The sequence below is a fragment of the Tachyglossus aculeatus genome, chromosome 22, assembly GCF_015852505.1.
Source record: "Tachyglossus aculeatus isolate mTacAcu1 chromosome 22, mTacAcu1.pri, whole genome shotgun sequence".
Classification (NCBI taxonomy): domain Eukaryota; kingdom Metazoa; phylum Chordata; class Mammalia; order Monotremata; family Tachyglossidae; genus Tachyglossus; species Tachyglossus aculeatus.
In genome coordinates, this window is record NC_052087.1 from 39,598,170 (window position 1) to 39,616,674 (window position 18,505).

Genomic DNA, 18,505 nt, shown 5'->3' on the forward strand with positions numbered 1-18,505 from the left:
TATGCACATATATAGCATATATACTATACTATATATAGTGTATATATATATATACACACTATATATAGTATAGTGTGTATACTGTATATGCAGTATATATGCTGCATATATATACTGTATATATGTATATAGTTGGTCATGGGTTCCAATCCCTGCTCTGCTGCCTGTCAGTTCTGTGACTTTGGGCAAGTCACTTAATTTCTCTGTGCCTCAATTACCTCATCTGTAAAATGGGGATGAAGACTGTGAGCCCCCCGTGGGACAACCAGATCAACTTGTATCCTCCCCAGCGCTTAGAACAGTGCTTTGTACATAGTAAGCACTTTTAATAAATGCCATTATTAATTATTATATAGTTGGGAGTCGTACAAATACTATATATATAGTAGTATATAGTATGTGTAGCATATATATATATATCTATATATCTATATATATAGATATATAGATATATATATATATTTCTAATCCCGGCTCCGCGATGTCAGCTGTAAGGCCTTGGGCAAGCCACTTAACTTCTCTGTGCCTCAGTTCCCTCATCTGTAAAATGGGGATGATGACTGTGAGCCCCACACGGGACAACCTGATCACCTTGTATCTAACATGTCTGCTGTGTGACCTTGGGCAAGCCACTTGACTTCTCTGTGCCTCAGCTACCTCATCTGTATAATGGGGATGATGACTGTGAGCCCCACACGGGACAACCTGATCACCTTGCATCCTCCCCAGCGCTTAGAACAGTGTTTTGCACATAGTAAGCGCTTAACAAATGCTATTATTATTATTATTATTATTGTTATTATCCCAGTGCTGAGAACAGTGGCTAGAGCACGGGCCTAGGAATCCGAAGGTCATGGGTTCGAATTCCTACGTGCGGGGGCGTGGCCGTACGCGGATGGGCGTGTCCCGTACGTGAACGGGCGTGTCCTCACGTAGGGGGCGTGGCCTTGCGTGCGGGGACGTGCCCGTACGTGATGGGCGTTTCCGCACGTACGGTTGCGTGCCCGTACTTGCGGGGAAGTGTCCGCGCGCAAGGGGCGTGTCCGTACGTGAGTGGGCGCGCCCTCACGTACGGGTGCGTGCCCTTACGTGAGTGGGCGTGGCCGTGCGCGCCGGGGCGTGGCCGCACGTAAGGGGCGTGGCCGTGCGCGCCGGGGCGTGGCCGCACGTAAGGGGCGTGCCCGCACGGTCGGGGGCGTGCCCTGAAGTGCAGGGGCGTGGCCGTGCGTGCGGGGACGGGCCCGTACGTGAGTGGGCGTGTCCGTGCGTGCGGGGGCGTGTCCGTGCGTGAGTGGGCGTGTCCGTGCGTGCGGGGGCGTGTCCGTGCGTGAGTGGGCGTGTCCGTGCGTGCGGGGGCCGGCGCTGGGCGGGCTTTGGGTCCCGGGGCTCAAAGCCTGCGGCCCCAGATCCCCACCATGACGCCCCTCAAGGTCAGTCCCCCCCCCCCCCCACTCCATCCTTGGACATCCCTCTCTCCCTCCCTCCCTCCCTCCCTCCCTCCCTCCCATCACCCCCCCCCTTCAGCTGACCCCCTTTGCATCCTTGAGCCCCCCCCACCGCCCCCTGCCAGGGGTCCCCCACCCCCAACATTTGGCTGACCCCCCCCACTCCATCCTTGGACATCCCTCCCCCCCTTCAGCTGACCCCCTTTCCATCCTTGAGCCCCTCCCACCGCCCCCTGCAAGGGCCCCCCCACCCCCATCCTTTGGCTGACGCCCCCCACTGCATCCTTGGACATCCGTCCCACCGCCATCCTTTGGCTGACCCCCCCCCCTCCATCCTTGGACATCCCCCCCCTTCAGCTGACCCCCCCCTTTCCGTCCTTGAGCACCTGGGCCCCGGCCTCCCACCGTTCCCTGCAAGGGGACCCCCACCGCCATCCTTTGGCTGACCCCCCACTCTATCCTTGGACATCCCTCCCACCCCCAACATTTGGCTGACACCCCCCCCCCCACTCCATCCTTGGACATCCCTCCCCCCCTTCAGCTGACCCCCCTTTCTGTCCTTGAGCACCTAGGCACCTGCCTCCCACCGTTCCCTGCAAGGGGCCCCCCGCCCCCAACCTTTGGCTGACTCCCCACTCCATCCTTGGACATCCCTCCCACCCCCCACCTTTGGCTGACACCCCCCACTCCGTCCTTGGACATCCCTCCCACCTCCCCACCTTCAACTGAGCCCCCTTTCCATCCTTGGACATCCCTCTCACCTCCCCACCTTCAACTGACCCCCCTTCCATCCTTGGACATCCCTCCCACCTCCCCACCTTCAACTGACCCCCCTCTCCATCCTTGGACACCCCTCCCACCTCCCCACCTTCAACTGTCCCCCCTCTCCATCCTTGGATTCCTGGGCCCCGGCCTCCCACCTCCCCCTGCCAGGGGCCCCCCGCCCCCAACCTTTGGCTGACCCCCCACTCCATCCTTGGACATCCCTCCCGCCCCCAGCCTTTGGCTGACACCCCCCACTCCGTCCTTGGACATCCCTCCCACCTCCCCACCTTCAGCTGACCCCCCTTTCCATCCTTGGGCACCTGGGCCGTGGCCCCCCACCCCCAACCTTTGGCTGACCCCCAACTCCACCCTTGGACATCCCTCCCACCTCCCCAACCTTCAGTTGATCCCCCTCTCCATCCTTGGACTCCTGGACCCCAGCCTCCCACCGCCCCACTCCATCCAGCGCTTAGAACAGTGCTTCACACACACACACACACACACACACACACACACACACACACACACACACACACACACACATATATAATGGCATTTGTTAAGCACTTACTATGTGCAAAGCACTGTTCTAAGTGCTGGTGGTGGGGGGGGTACAAGGTGATTAAGTTGTCCCACGTGGGGCTCACAGTCTTAATCCCCATTTTACAGATGAGGTAACAGGCTCAGAGAAGTTAAGTGACTTGCCCAAGGTCACACAACAGGCGTGGTGGAGCCGGGATTCGAACCCATGACCTCTGACTCCAAAGCCCGTGCTCTTTCCACTGAGCCACGCTTTAACAAATACCATTATTATTGTTATCCTCGGACACCTGGACGCCCCCCACCTTCAGCAGAGAAGCAGCGTGGCTCAGTGGAAAGAGCCCGGGCTTTGGAGTCAGAGGTCATGGGTTCAATGCCGACTCTGCCAGTTGTCAGCTGGGTGACTTTGGGCAAGTCAATCAGTTGTATTTATTGAGCGCTTACTGTGTGCAGAGCACTGTACTAAGCGCTTGGGAAGTCCAAGTTGGCAACATATAGAGACGGCCCCTACCCAACAGTGGGCTCACAGTCTAAAAGGGGGAGACAGAGAACAAAACCAAACATACTAACAAAATAAAATAAATAGAATAGATATGTACAAGTAAAATAAATAAATAAATAAAGAGTAATAAATATGTACAAACCCCAGTGGAAAGAGCCCGGGCTTTGGAGTCGGAGGTCAGGGGTTCGAATCCCGGCTCCGCCAATTGTCAGCTGTGTGACTTTGGGCAAGTCACTTCACTTCTCTGGGCCTCAGTTACCTCATCTGGAAAATGGGGATTAAGACTGTGAGCCCCCCCCCCCAACCGTGGGACAACCCGATCACCTTGTAACCTCCCCCAGCGCTTAGAACAGGGCTTTGCACATAGTAAGCGCTTAATAAATGCCATTATAAAATATACAGGTGCTGTGGGGAAGGGAAGGAGGTAAGATGAGGGGGGATGGAGAGGGGGACGAGGGGGAGAGGAAGGAAGGGGCTCAGTCTGGGAAGGCCTCCTGGGGTCACTTCCCTGGGCCTCAGTTATCCCATCTGTCAAATGGGGATGAAGACCGTGAGCCCCCCGTGGGACAACCTGATCGCCTTGTGACCTCCCCAGCGCTTAGAACAGGGCTTTGCACATAGTAAGCGCTTAATAAATACCGTTATTATTATGATTATTATTGAGCGGGCCCCCCTCTCCGTCCTTGGACTCCTGGACCCCGGCCCCCCACCTCCCCCTGCCAAGGGACCCCGTCACCCCCTCCAACCTTGGGCTGACCCCCCTCTCCGTCCTTGGACTCCTGGACCCCGGCAAGCGGACCCCCACCCCCACTTTGGGTTGCCCCCCTCCCCTCCTGCACCCTGACCCCAGCCCCCCCAAACCTGCCGGGACTGACCTCCCCCACCTCCACCCTCCCCACCCATCACCCGCTGGAGACCACCCCTTCTTGCTTTGCCTCGGCTCTCCCTAATAATAATAACAATCTTGATAGTAATAATAATAATAATAATCTTGATAGTAATAATAATAATGATGGCATTTATTAAGCACTTACTATGCGCAAAGCACCATTCTAAGCGCTGGGGAGGTCATCAGAAGCAGCGTGGCTCAGTGGGAAGAGCCCGGGCTTTGGAGCCAGAGGTCCTGGGTTCCAATCCCGGCTCCGCCATGTCTGCTGTGTGACCTTGGGCAAGTCACTTAACTTCTCTGAGCCTCAGTTACCTCACCTGTAAACTGGGGATTGACTGTGAGCCCCACGTGGGACAACCTGATCACCTTGTATCCCCCCCAGTGCTTAGAACAGTGCTTTGCACATAGTAAGCGCTTAACAAATGTCATTATTATTATTATTATTACAAAGTGATCAGGTTGTCCCACCGGGGGTTCACAGTCATCGTCCCCATTTTACAGATGAGGGAATTGAGGCCCAGAGAAGTGAAGTGACTTGCCCAAAGTCACACAGCCGACATTTTGGTGTTTGTAAAGTGCTATGTGGCCCTCAGTGGAAAGAGCCCGGGCTTTGGAGTCAGAGGGCATGGGTTCAAATCCCGGCTCCGCCAACTGACAGCTGTGTGACTTTGGGCGAGTCGCTTCACTTCTCTGGGCCTCAGTTCCCCCATCTGGAAAATGGGGATGAGGACTGTGAGCCCCCCGTGGGACAACCTGATCACCTTGTAACCTCCCCAGTGCTTAGAACAGTGCTTTGCACATAGTAAGCGCTTAATAAATGCCATTATTATTATTATTATGTGCCAAGCACTGCTGTAAGCACTGGGGTAGAAACAAGGTAATCGGTTAGACACAATCCCTGTCCCACATGGGGCTCACAGTCTTCATCCCCATTTTACAGACGAGGGAACTGAGGCGCAGAGAAGTGAAGCGACTCGCCCAAGGTCATACAGCAGACATGAGAAGCAGCATGGCTCAGTGGAAAGAGCCCGGGCTTTGGAGTCAGAGGGCATGGGTTCAAATCCTGGCTCCGCCACTTGACAGCTTTGTGACTTTGGGCAAGTCGCTTCACTTCTCTGGGCCTCAGTTCCCTCATCTGTCAAGTGGGGATGAAGGCTGTGAGCCCCCCGTGGGACAGCCTGATCACCTCGTAACCTCCTCAGCGCTTAGAACAGTGCTTTGCACATAGCAAGTGCTTAATAAATGCTATTAATAATAATAATAATATAATGGCATTTATTATTTAGTATTAATTGTTATTATTCATTTATTATTGCTATTATTATTATTGTTATGTGCCAAGCACTGCTGTAAGCACTGGGGTAGATACAAGGTAATCGGTCAGACACCATCCCTGTCCCACGTGGGGCTCACAGTCCCCATTTTACAGATGAGGGAACTGAGGCCCAGAGAAGCGAAGTGACTCGCCCAAGGTCACACAGCAGACATGGGGCAGAGTAGGGATTAGAACCCACAGCTTCTGACTTCCAAGCCCGTGCTCTTTCCCCTAGGCCGTGCTGCTTCGCCGTCTCCATCCCCCTTCTAGACTGTGAGCCCACTGTTGGGTAGGGACCGTTTCTATAGGTTGCCAACGTGGACTTCCCAAGCGCTTAGTCCAGTGCTCTGCACACAGTAAGCGCTCAATAAATATGATTGATTGATTGATTGATTGATCTCCACTGACACCCCACCCTGCATCCCCCCCCCAACCCAGAGTTGGGCATTTTTCATACCCCTCTCCAGGTGCCTTTTTAAAATTTTTTAAAAATAATATTTGTTAAGCGACTACTGTGTGCAGCATGACGCCGCCTCCGCCACTTGTCTCCTGTGACCTTGGGCGAGTCACTTCACTTCTCCGGGCCTCGGTTCCCTCATCTGTAAAACAGGGATCGAGACTGTGAGCTCCATGTGGGACAGGGACTGTGTCCAACCCCAGTGCTTAGTACAGTGCCCGGCGCGTAGTAAGTGCTCAACAAATTCTACCATTATTATGTGCCATTATTATTATGTACCAAGCACCGTCCCAAGTGCTGGGCAAGATCAAAGATCGAATCCCGGCTCCGCCACCTGTCTGCTGTGTGACCTTGGGCGAGTCACTTAACTTCTCTGAGCCTCGGTTACCTCATCTGTCAAATGGGGATTAAGACTATGAGCCCCACGTTGGACAACCTGATCACCTTGTATCCCCCAGCGCTTAGAACAGTGCGTCGCACACAGTATGCGCTTAACAAATGCCATTATTATTATTATAATTAGGTTGGACACGGTCCCTGATCCCACAGAGGGCTCACAATCTAGAAAGGAGGAGGATTTAATCCCCATTTCACAGATGAGGCAACTGAAGCCTAGAGAAGTTAAGTGACTTTCCCTAGGTCATATAGTAGACAGGTGGCAGAGCCGGGATTAGAACCCAGATCTTCCGCTTGGGCCTTTGCTATTAGGCCTCAGTGCTTTTCCCTGGAATTGGGCATCCACCGTGCCCCTCCTTCCCGCTCCCATATATCCCAAGGAATTCCTCATTGTGACATCCCACCCCTTCCCTCCCGGACCTTTCAACTTGATGCTCCTCTGATTCCCCCCAGAGTCTGCCTCCGTGTATATATGTATATATGTTTGTACATATTTATTACTCTATTTATTTATTTTACTTGTACATATCTATTCTATTTATTTTATTTTGTTAGTATGTTTGGTTTTGTTTTCTGTCTCCCCCTTTTAGACTGTGAGCCCACTGTTGGGTAGGGACTGTCTCCATATAATAATAATAATAATAATGATGATGGCATTTGTTAAGTGCTTACTATGTGCAAAGCACTGTTCTAAGCGCTGGGGGGGATACAGTGTGATCAAGTTGTCCCACGTGGGGCTCACAGTCTTAATCCCCATTTTTACAGATGAGGGAACTGAGGCTCAGAGAAGTGAAGTGACTTGCCCAAGGTCACACAGCAGACTTGTAGTGGAGCTGGGGTTCGAACCCATGACCTCTGACTCCAAAGCCCGGGCTCTTTCCACTGAGCCACGCTGCTTCTCTATGTTGCCAACTTGTACTTCCCAAGCGCTTAGTACAGTGCTCTGCACACAGGAAGCACTCAATAAATACGATTGATTGATTGCCCCCGGAGATCCACCCTACCTTCCCTCCCGCTCCGGTCCTCAGCCTCCCCGAGGCCGCACACTCCGGCATCGCCCCCGTGGTCCCAAAGAGCTCCCCATTCCTGTCCTGGGCCCCCCTGAACCGGTCCATCTCGATCGATCGGTGAGAAGCAGCGTGGCTCAGCGGAAAGAGCCCGGGCTTGGGAATCAGAGGTCGGGGGTTCGAATCCTGGCTCCGCCAACTGTCGGCTGTGTGACTTTGGGCAAATCACTTCACTTCTCTGGGCCTCAGCTATCTGTAAAATGGGGATGAAGATTGGGAGCCCCCCCATTCGTTCATTCATTCAATCGTATTTATTGAGCGCTTACTGTGTGCAGAGCACTGTACTAAGCGCTTGGGAAGTACAAGTTGGCAACGTATAGAGACGGTCCCTACCCAGCAGCGGGCCCACATGGGGCCTGAGTTCTAATCCTGGCTCTGCCAATTGCTTGCTGCGTGGCCCTGGGCAAGTCACTTAACTTCTCTGTGCTTCAGTTACCTCATCTGTGAAATGGGGATTCAATCAATCAATCATCAATCGTATTTATTGAGCGCTTCCTGTGTGCAGAGCACTGTACTAAGCGCTTGGGAAGTACAAGTTGGCAACATATAGAGACGGTCCCTACCCGACAGTGGGCTCACAGTCTAGAAGTCATATTTATTACTCTATTTATTTATCTTACTTGTACATATCTATTCTATTTATTTTATTTTGTCAGTATGTTTGATTTTGTTCTCTGTCTCCCCCTTCTAGACTGTGAGCCCGCTGTTGGGTAGGGACCGTCTCTCTGTGTTGCCGACTTGTACTTCCCAAGCGCTTAGTCCAGTGCTCTGCACACAGTAAGCGCTCAATAACTACGATTGATTGACTGATTGATTAGAAGGCTCCTCCTTCCTAGATTGTGAGCCCTCAGTGGGATCAGGGACTGTGTCCAACTTAATTATCTTTGATCTTGCCCAGCACGTGGGACAACCTGGTGACCTCGTATCCTCCCCAGCGCTTTGGACTGTGCTTTGGACATAGTAAGCGCTTTAGAAATGCTAAAATTATTATTATTATCCCCCCTCCCTCCGCCGCGGAGACGCCGACACCCCCCCGCCCCTTCCAGAATCCGCTCTTCCGCGTCAAATTTCCGTCCTGGAACCTAAGCAGCCCGACTGCCCCCTCCCCAGCCCTCCAGCTCTTCCCGTCCCCCTTCGATCTCAAGCTCTTTTCAGCCATCGCTCTTCCTCCCCCCAGCATAATTTCCCAACCCCCAGGCCTGTCTGCCCTTCCAAAGCTGTTAGCCAATGTCACGCAACCCCTTGCGCCATCGGATTCCTGTGTCACCGACCTTTTTTTGCCCCGGACGAGAAGGGGAAGGACGTTTCTCAAACCGGCCGGGTGGGTGGAAGGTGACTTCTCCATCCCGGGGAGCAGGGAGGGACCGGATGCGGGATGCTGTGACGGCGTTTTCCCGGACAGGCTCTCCTTTTTCCAGTCCGCTTTCCCCCCCGCCAACTCTCTTGCTTTTCCCCGTTTCCATCCCCATGAATGACCTTCCCCCGTTCTTTGCCCCTTTCCGATTCCCCAGGTGGGCGATAAGCTGCCCTCGGTGGAGTTGTTTGAGGGCGATCCCGGGAATAAGGTGAACCTGGAGGATTTGTTCAAGGGCAAGAAAGGAGTCCTGTTCGGGGTCCCCGGGGCCTTCACTCCGGGCTGCTCCAAGGTGAGATGGGATTGGGAACAGGAGGGCCTAAAGAGAGGCCTCCCTCCTTCCTTCATTCATTCATTCATTCATTCAACCGTATTTATTGAGCGCTCACTGCGTGCAGAGCACCGGACCAAGCGCTTGGGAAGGACAAGTCGGCAGCGTAGAGAGACGGTCCCTACCCAACGACGGGCTCACGGTCAATCAATCAATCAATCAATCGTATTTAATGAGCGCTTACTGTGTGCAGAGCACTGGACTAAGCGCTTGGGAAGTACAAGTTGGCAACATATAGAGACAGTCCCTACCCAACAGCGGGCTCACAGTCTAGAAGGGGGAGACAGAGAACAAAACCAAACATACTGACAAAATAAAATAAGTAGAATAGATAGGTACAAGTAAGATAAATTAATAGAGTAATAAATATGTACAAACATATATACAGGCGCTGTGGGGAAGGGAAGGAGGTAAGACGGGAGGGATGGCGGACGACAAAACGAAACGTGGACAGGTGTCAAAATCGTCAGAACAAATAGACTTGAAGCTATATGCACAACATTAACAAAATAAATAGAATATGTAAATACGTACAAGTAAAATAAATAGAGTAGTAGATCTGTACAAATATATATATACAGGTGCGGTGGGGAGGGGAAGGAGGTAGGGCGGGGGGGATGGGGAGGAGGAGAGGAAAAAAGGGGGTTCAGTCTGGGAAGGCCTCCTGGAGGAGGTGAGCTCTCAGTAGGGCTTGGGCAGACCACCATCATCGGAGCATTTCTGGACCACATAGACAAGAGAAGTTGCCGACGCAGGCCCCGCTCTCAAGGAGCTTTCAGTCGAACAGAGCCGTGGGGGATGACAAGCAGACACAGATGGCCAGATATCCCAAACCGATGGGATTTATTGAACGCCTCCTGTACGCCAAGCCCCGGGCTAAGGCCTGGCGTACACACGAGGCCGTCAGCTCAGGTGCAGTCCCTGATGGGGCTCACGGTCCAAGAAGGGGTAGAGGTATTTTATCTCCGTTTTACAGATGAGGAAACCGAGGCCTAGAGCGTCGAAGGGACTTCATTCAGTCGTACTTATTGAGCGCTTACTGTGTGCAGAGCACTGGACTAAGCGCTTGGGAAGTACAAGTTGGCAACATCTAGAGACGGTCCCTACCCAACAGCGGGCTCACAGTCTAGAAGGGGGAGACAGACAACAAGACAGGACGTATTCACAAAATAAAATAAATAGAATAGTAAATATGTACAAGTAAAATCCATTCATTCAGTTGCATTTATTGAGTGCCTACTGTGTGCAGAGCACTGGACTAAGTGCTTGGGAAGTCCAAGTTGGCAACCTCTAGAGACGGGCCCTACCCAACAGCGGGCTCACAGTCTGGAAGGGGGAGACAGACAACAAGACAGGACATATTCACAAAATAAAATAAATAGAATAGTAAATATGTACAAGTAAAATTCATTCATCCATTCAATCATATTTATTGAGCGCTTACTGTGTGCAGAGCACTGTACTAAGCGCTTGGGAAATACAAGTTGGCAACATCTAGAGACGGTCCCGACCCAACAGCGGGCTCACAGTCTAGAAGGGGGAGGCAGACAACAAGACAGGACATATTCACAAAATAAAATAAATAGAATAGTAAATATGTACAAGTAAAATTCATTCATTCAATCAATCGTATTTATTGAGCGCTTACTGTGTGCAGAGCACTGTTCTAAGCGCTTGGGAAGTCTAAGATGGCAACATCTAGAGGTGGTCCCTACCCAACAGCGGGCTCACAGTCTAGAAGGGGGAGACAGACAACAAAACCAAACATATTAACAAAATAAAATAAATAGAATAAATATGTACATATAAAATAAATAGAGTAATAAATATGTACAAACATATATACAGGTTAAGTGCTTACTGTGGGCCAAGCACTGTTCCAAGCACTAGGGTAAATAATAATAATTCAGGCATTTAAGCACTTACTGTATGTCAGGCACAGTATTAAGCCCTGGGGTGGATGTGGTCCTCACCTCCTCACTTCTCACCTCCTCCAGGAGGCCTTCCCGGACTGAGCCCCGTCCTTCCTCTCCTCCTCCTCCCCCTCCCCACCCCCCCGCCTTACCTTCTTCCCCTCCCTGCAGCACCTGTATATATGTTTGTACAGATTTATTACTCTATTTATTTTACTTGCACATATTTATTCTCTCTTTGAGGTCATGGGTTCCAATCCCGGCTCCGCCAGTTGTCAACTGTGTGACTTCCCTGGCCTTCAGTTCCCTCATCTGGAAAAATGGGGATTACGATTGTAAGCCCCCCGTGGGACAACCTGATCACCTTGTCACCTCGCCAGCGCTTAGAACAGCGCTTGGCACATAGTAAGCGCTTAATAAATGCCATTATTATTATTATTATTATGTCAGAACTGAGGCTCCCAGAGTGTTTCTGGATACTGAGAGAGTGGAGGTCCAGATCAGAGCCCCATGAGTATGGGGTGACCTGACACTTCTCCTTCCCCCTCTGCCCTGGTCCCACATCTCATCCCCTCGGTTGCTTTAGGGGGAGTAATAATAACGATAATAATGGTGGTATTTGTTAAGCGCTAGTGCTTTGCACATAGTAAGCGCTTAATAAATGCCATTATTATTATTATTATTAGGTGACAGGGAGCTAGAGATCTGGGGTCGGGGCTGGTTTCACACAAACCTTTTGGGGTGGGGGCATCCAGTCCATCATTTATTCATTTTACTTGTCCATGTCTATTCTATTTATTTTATTTTGTTAGTATGTTTGGTTTTGTTCTCTGTCTCCCCCTTTTAGACTGTGAGCCCACTGTTGGGTAGGGACTGTCTCTATGTGTTGCCAATTTGTACTTCCCAAGCGCTTAGTACAGTGCTCTGCACATAGTAAGCGCTCAATAAATACGATTGATGATGATGATGATGACCGTCTCTGTGTGTTGCCAAATTGTACTTCCCAAGCACTTAGTCCAGTGCTCTGCACACGGTAAGCGCTCAATAAATACGATTGATGATGATGATATCTATTGAGCGCAGAGCACCGTACCAAGTGTTTGGAAGAGTAGACTATCACAATAAACGCTCACGACGAGTCAGAACCGGACTGGCCCGGGTTCCCCGGGAAAATCCGCCCTCGGGGTCAGGAGACCCCGGGGAATCAGGGTGAGGGGGCGGAGGGAGAAGGGAAGTACTTGTACATATCTATTCTTACTTGTACATATCTATTCTATTTATTTTATTTTGTTAGCATGTTTGGTTTTGTTCTCTGTCTTCCCCTTTTAGACTGTGAGCCCACTGTTGGGTAGGGACTGTCTCTGTATGTTGCCAGTTTGTACTTCCCAAGCGCTTAGTCCAGTGCTCTGCACATAGTAAGCGCTCCATAAATACGGTTGATGATGATGATGATGATGAAGTGGGGCTGCCGACATCTGTGTCTTTCTCCAGACCCACCTGCCGGGGATCGTGCAAGAGGCCGCGGCCCTGCGGGCCAAGGGGGCCGAGGTCGTGGCCTGCCTGAGCGTCAACGACGTGTTCGTGGTCAGCGAGTGGGGCCGGGCAAACGGGGCCGAAGGCAAGGTGAGGCCGCGGGGGAGGCCGGGGGCCGGGCAGGGCCCCTCGGGACGGGGGCGGGTCACTTGACATCCTCCCCACCGTGTCCCCAGGTGCGGCTCTTGGCAGATCCCACCGCGGCCTTCGGGAAGGTGAGCGAGCGCGGGAGGCGGGGGGTTGGCGATGGGGAGCGGGAGGAGGGTTACCGTGGCAACTGGGCCCATTGGGACGGGGATGGAGAGCATCCGCCATTCACTCATTCATTCAATCATCCTCAATCGTATTTATTGAGCGCTTACTACGTGCAGAGCACTGTACTAAGCGCTTGGGAAGTACAAATTGGCAACATATAGAGAAAGTCCCTACCCAACAGTGGACTCACAGTCTCAAAAATTGTATTTATTGAGCACTCACTGAGAAGCGCTTACTTGAGAAGCAGCGTGGCTCAGTGGAAAGAGCATGGGCTTTGGAGTCAGAGGTCACGGGTTCTGCCACTTGTCAGCTGTGTGACTTTGGGCAAGTCACTTCTCTCATCTTGCCCAAGCTCACACAGCAGACGAGCGGCGGAGCCGGGATTAGAACCCAGGTCCTTCCGACTCCCGGGCTGTAGCCACTAGGTCCCGCTGCTCTTCTCAGTCAATCAATCGGTGGTATTTATTGGGCACTTACTGAGAGAAGCAGCGTGGCTCAGTGGAAGGAGCCCGGGCTTTGGAGTCAGAGGTCATGGGTTCAAATCTCGGCTCCGCCAGTGGTCAGCTGTGTGACTTGGGGCAAGTTGTCTCATCTGGAAAATGGGGATGAAGACCGAGAACCCCATGTGGGACAGGGACTGTGTCCAAGCTGAATAACATGGCGTAGTGGATAGAGTCCGGGCCCGTAGTTCCCTCACCTGTAAAACGGGGATGAAGACTGTGAGCCCCCTGTGGGACAACCTGATCAGCTTGGAACCCCCCCAGCGCTTAGAACAGGGCTTGGCACATAGTAAGCGCTTAATAAATGCCATTATTATTATTATTATTATTACTGTGTGCAGAGCACTGTATTAAGCGCTTGGAAAGTCCAAGTTGGCAACATCTAGAGACGGTCCCTACCCAACAGCGGGCTCACAGTCTATTGGCGTGAAGGGGCCCGCCTCTGCACGGGAGCTCGGGCTGCTCCCTCCCATCCCAGATTCGACTCCCCTCCCACCTCCTCTCTTCCTAGGCAACGGACTTGCTCCTGGACGATTCCCTGGTGCCGCTCTTTGGGAATCGGCGCTCCAAGAGGTGAGCGGGGGAGGGAGCGTTTGGGTCAGCCGGCTGCCCCCTCGCCCAGATCCTGCTGGCCCGGTCCTCCTCCTCCTCCTCTGATTCCTTCCTCCCCTTCCGATGGCCCGTCCCGCCATCGACCCCCGGCCCACGTCATCCCCCGGGCCTGGAATGGCCTCCCTCTGCCCATCCGCCAAGCTAGCTCTCTTCCTCCCTGCAAGGCCCTCCTGAGAGCTCACCTCCACCAGGAGGCCTTCCCACACTCAGCCCCTTCCTTCCTCTCCCCCTCGTCCCCCTCTCCATCCCCCCGTCTTACCTCCTTCCCTTCCCCACAGCACCTGTATATATGTATATATGTTTGTACAGATTTATTACTCTATTTTACTTGTACATATCTATTCTATTTATTTTATTTTGTTAATATGTTTGGTTTTGTTCTTCATCTCCCCCTTCTAGACTGTGAGCCCTCTGTTGGGTAGGGACTGTCCCTATGTGTTGCCAGCATGTACTTCCCAAGCGCTTAGTCCAGTGCTTTGCACACAGTAAGCGCTCAATAAATGCGATTGATTGATTGATTGATTGATTCCGACGCAGGTTCTCGATGGTGGTGCAAGATGGCCGGGTGACGAGCCTCAATGTGGAGCCGGACGGCACGGGGCTCAGCTGCAGCCTTGCCCCCGCCCTACTGTCCCAGCTGTGAGGCCCCCTCAGCCCCGATCCCCCCGCACCCTCCCGCATGCAGCTCAGCTTCTATTTCGGCCCAGGAACCGCACAGCCCGGGCCTTCTCCAATAAATATTTGGAGAGCCTCCAGCCGGGACCACGTGCCTCTCTTCTGCGGGCCTGGGGGAGGTGGGGGCCCGGCCTTGCCCGTCGGTCTGTCCGCACCGAGCCGCCCGGGGTGCGGAGACCCAGCGGCGGCCCTCTGGACATCAGCGTGGAGGTGGACGCGCTGCCCGACCCTGGGCGGGAGACTGCCCAGGCCCACGCCGAAAAAGCAGGCGTTGTTGGTTTACACGCCGCGAATCCTACGTTCACGCACACTGGCGTCAATCATCCGGGAACGGGGAAAGGAGGAGGGTCGGGGATGGATGGGGAAGACTCTCTGAGGAAGCAGAGCCGGGAGCAGTTCCACAGGAGGGGAGGGACGGGGGGAACCGGACGGAGAGGAGGGTGAGGTCCCCTTTTGGGACGAAGACCGCGTCCGACCTGCTTATCTTGTATCTCTCCCCGTGTTGGGCGCGGAGCACTTATCCAATCCCTCTATTATTAGTAGTAGTGGTATTTCGAGGTAGGAGGAGGCCAAAGTGGGTCAGGGGAGGGGAAGCCGGGTGTGCCCTGCTGCGGGAGGGAGGTCGGGGTGGGAGGGACGGCGAGCGGGAGTTTAGTGTGAGTGGGAACAAAGAGGCCTGGGTTTTGGGGGCACTTGCCGGTTGAAAGGGGGTCCCCAGGTGACCGGTTGCCATGAGCAGTGGGCAAGAGGTAGGGCGGCCTTAGAGGGGATGTGGGGCACGACGGAGGGCTGGGCGAGTCTGGGAAAACCTGGGGCGTGAGGAGGAGAAGGAACTGCCCCCCGCAAGAGATGCTGTTTTGTGTTCACAATCCCGGAAGGGGCCTCTGAGGTCATTTTGCCCAATTACTCCCCTCCAGTAGCGTCCCCCAGATCTTGTTCATTCATTCAATCGTATTTATTGAGCGCTTACTGTGTGAAGAGCACTATACTAAGCGCTTGGGAAGTCCAAGTTGGCAACATCTAGAGACGGTCCCTACCCAACAGCGGGCTCACGGTCTAGACCAGTCTTGTTCTTTTAGCAGGGGAGAAGACACCTAGTCTCTTCTAATAATAATAATAATAAAGATGATATTTGGTAAGCGCTTACTATGTGCAGAGCACTGTTCTAAGTGCTGGGGAGGTAACAAGGTAATCAGGTTGTCCCACGGGGGGCTCACAGTTTTAGACTAGACTGTGAGCTCGCTGTTGGGTAGGGACCGTCTCTATGTTGCCGACTTGGACTTCCCAAGCGCTTAGAACAGTGCTCTGCACACAGTAAGCACTCAATAAATCCGATTGAATGAATGACTCACGCCGTGGGAAGCTCTTTCGGGGTCCTTTAACCTTCGGGCATGACGTCTTCCTTCCGTGTAGCGCCAATCCCTCCCACTGCAATTTAAACCCATTTCCTGGTCAAATCTCAGCGGGGATATTGGCTTCCCTCGGCTTTCCCTTCCCATCCCCTCTGCCTCAACCGTTCTCCAGGAAGCCAAGTCTCAGCTCTCTCACCGTGCGGAATGGGGAACCGGTCTGGGCAGCGCTAAGGGTAAAAAGAGAATTATCTCCCGAGTCCTACTTGCAGCCTCAGGGGTGTGACCCAAATTTGTCCTTCAGTGCTTTACTGCTGACGACTGATACCTGACTTGGGGTCCCCCGTGAGCTCCGGCTGTGCCGGGCCTAGAAATGTTTCCTTCCGAAGGGAGGTTCCCTGGTTTGCTCCGTGTCGGCCCTCTGGGCTTGGAGCAAGTTCAGTCAAGTTCAGGCCCCTTGTCTCTGGGTTTGGTTTGCCCAACGGCTCCTGGCTGGAACAGGCAGGGCTAGAAGCCTCTCCCAGACGGAGTGATGGGAGGAGATTGTAATAATAATACTAATAATGTAATAATGATGGCATCTGTTAAGCGCTTCCTACGTGCAAAGCACTGTTCTAAGCGCTGGGGAGGATACAAGTTGATCTTCCAGACTGTGAGCCCACTGTTGGGTAGGGACCGTCTCTATAATGTTGCCAGCTTGTACTTCCCAAGCGCTTAGTACGGTGCTCTATTTATTTTACTTGTCCATATTTATTCTATTTATTTTATTCTGTTAAGATGTTTTGTTTTGTTCTCTGTCTCCCCCTTCTCGACTGTGGGCCCGCTGTCGGGTAGGGACCGTCTCTAGATGTTGCCAACTTGGACTTCCCAAGCGCTTAGTCCGGTGCTGTGCACGCAGTAAGCGCTCAATAAATACGATTGAATGAATGAATGAATGAATGCTCTGCACACAGTAAGTGCTCAATAAATGCGATTGAATGAATGAATGAATGAATCAGTTTGTCCCACGTGGGGCTCACAGTCTTCATTCCCATTTTACAGATGAGTATTTTGTTAATATGTCTTGTTTTTTGTTGTCTGTCTCCCCCTTCTAGACTGTGAGCCCACTGTTGGGTAGGGGCTGTCTCTAGATGTTGCCGACTTGTACTTCCCAAGCGCTTAGTCCAGTGCTCTGCACACAGTAAGCACTCAATAAATACGATTGAATGAATGAATGAATGAAAGAATGAGGTTGTCCCACGTGGTGTTCACAGTCTTCATTCCCATTTTACAGGTGAGTATTTTGTTAATATGTTCAGGTTTCTTGTCTGTCTCCCCCTTCTAGACTGTGAGCCCACTGTGGGGTAGGGACTGTCTCTAGATGTTGCCAACTTGTACTTCCCAAGCGCTTAGTACGGTGCTCTGCACACAGTAAGCGCTCAATAAATATGATTGAATGAATGAATATGCTGCCCAACTTGTACTTCTCAAGCGCTTAGTACAGTGCTCTGAACATAGTAAGCGCTCAATACATATGATTGAATAAATGAATGAATGAATATGTTGCCAACTTGTACTTCCCAAGCACTTAGTACAGTGCTCTGCACACAGTAAGCGCTCAATAAATACAATTGAATGAATGAATGAACTGAGGCCCAGAGAAGTGAAGTGACTTGCCCAGGGTCACACGGCTGACAAGCGGCGGAGCTGGGATTCGAACCCACGACCTCTGGCTCCCAAGCCCGTGCTCTTTCCACTGAGCCACGCTGCTTCTCCAGTTGTAGTTCTGGGATTGTAATTCTTCCTCCTTCCAATCTTCCCTGGCCTCCCGAGTTCCCAGGCCCATCAGATCCATCCTCTCGCTCATTCATTCAATCATCTATTTTATTATTATTATTTTTTAACAATAATAATAATAATAATAATAATGATGGTATTCGTTAGGCGCTTACTTTGTTTCGGGCACGGTACTAAGCCCTGGAGTGGATACGAGCAAATTGGGTCGGATACAGACCCTATTCCACGTGGGGCTCACACTCTCAATCCCCATTTTCCAGATGAGGTAACCGAGGCCCAGAGAAGCGAGGTGACTTGCCCCATCAATCGTATTTATCATCAATCGTATTTATTGAGCGCTTACTGTGTGCAGAGCGCTGTACTAAGCGCTTGGGAAGTAGAAGTTGGCAACATATGTACTCTGCCCCAGGTCACACAGCAGACAAGGGCAGAGTCAGGATTAGAACCAAGCCTGTATTGAGTGCTTCCTGTGTGCAGAGGACTGTACTAAGTGCTTGGGAGAGTACGATATAATAATAAACGGACGCATTCCCTGCCCCCAGCGAACTTGCAGTCAAGAGGGGGAGACGGACGTTAATGTAAATAAATCAATTATAGATATTTACCAAAGCGCTGCGGGGCTGGGAGCGGGGATGAAGAAAGGGAGCAAGTCAGGGCGACGCGGAAGGGAAGAGAAAAGGAGGGCTTAGTCAGAGGAGGCCTCTTGGAGAAGATGAGCCTTCGATAAGGCTTTGAAGGCGAGGCGGGGTAATTGTCGGATTCATTAATTACTTAATTCAATCGTATTTATTGAGCGCTCACTGTGTGCAGAGCGCTGTACTAAGCGCTTGG

General features: G+C 52.1%; 1 protein-coding gene across 1 annotated transcript; it reads left to right on the forward strand.

The window, feature by feature from the left end:
- The first annotated feature begins 1,338 nt into the window (after positions 1-1,338).
- PRDX5 (peroxiredoxin 5) lies at positions 1,339-14,629 on the forward strand. The gene is made up of 6 exons (XM_038764680.1): positions 1,339-1,430; positions 8,888-9,022; positions 12,466-12,597; positions 12,684-12,722; positions 13,774-13,835; positions 14,412-14,629. Exons 1-6 carry the CDS (start codon positions 1,416-1,418, stop codon positions 14,515-14,517), a joined length of 489 nt encoding a protein of 162 aa, XP_038620608.1. The 5' UTR covers positions 1,339-1,415; the 3' UTR covers positions 14,518-14,629.
- Positions 14,630-18,505: the final 3,876 nt, after the last annotated feature.

What these genes read in the sequence shown, in the direction of transcription:
- PRDX5 (XM_038764680.1), top strand. An exon ending in CAAACGGGGCCGAAGGCAAG is followed by an intron (nt 12,598 to 12,683) that starts GTGAGGCCGCGG and finishes CCGTGTCCCCAG; the next exon opens with GTGCGGCTCTTGGCAGATCC. An exon ending in GGGAATCGGCGCTCCAAGAG is followed by an intron (nt 13,836 to 14,411) that starts GTGAGCGGGGGA and finishes ATTCCGACGCAG; the next exon opens with GTTCTCGATGGTGGTGCAAG.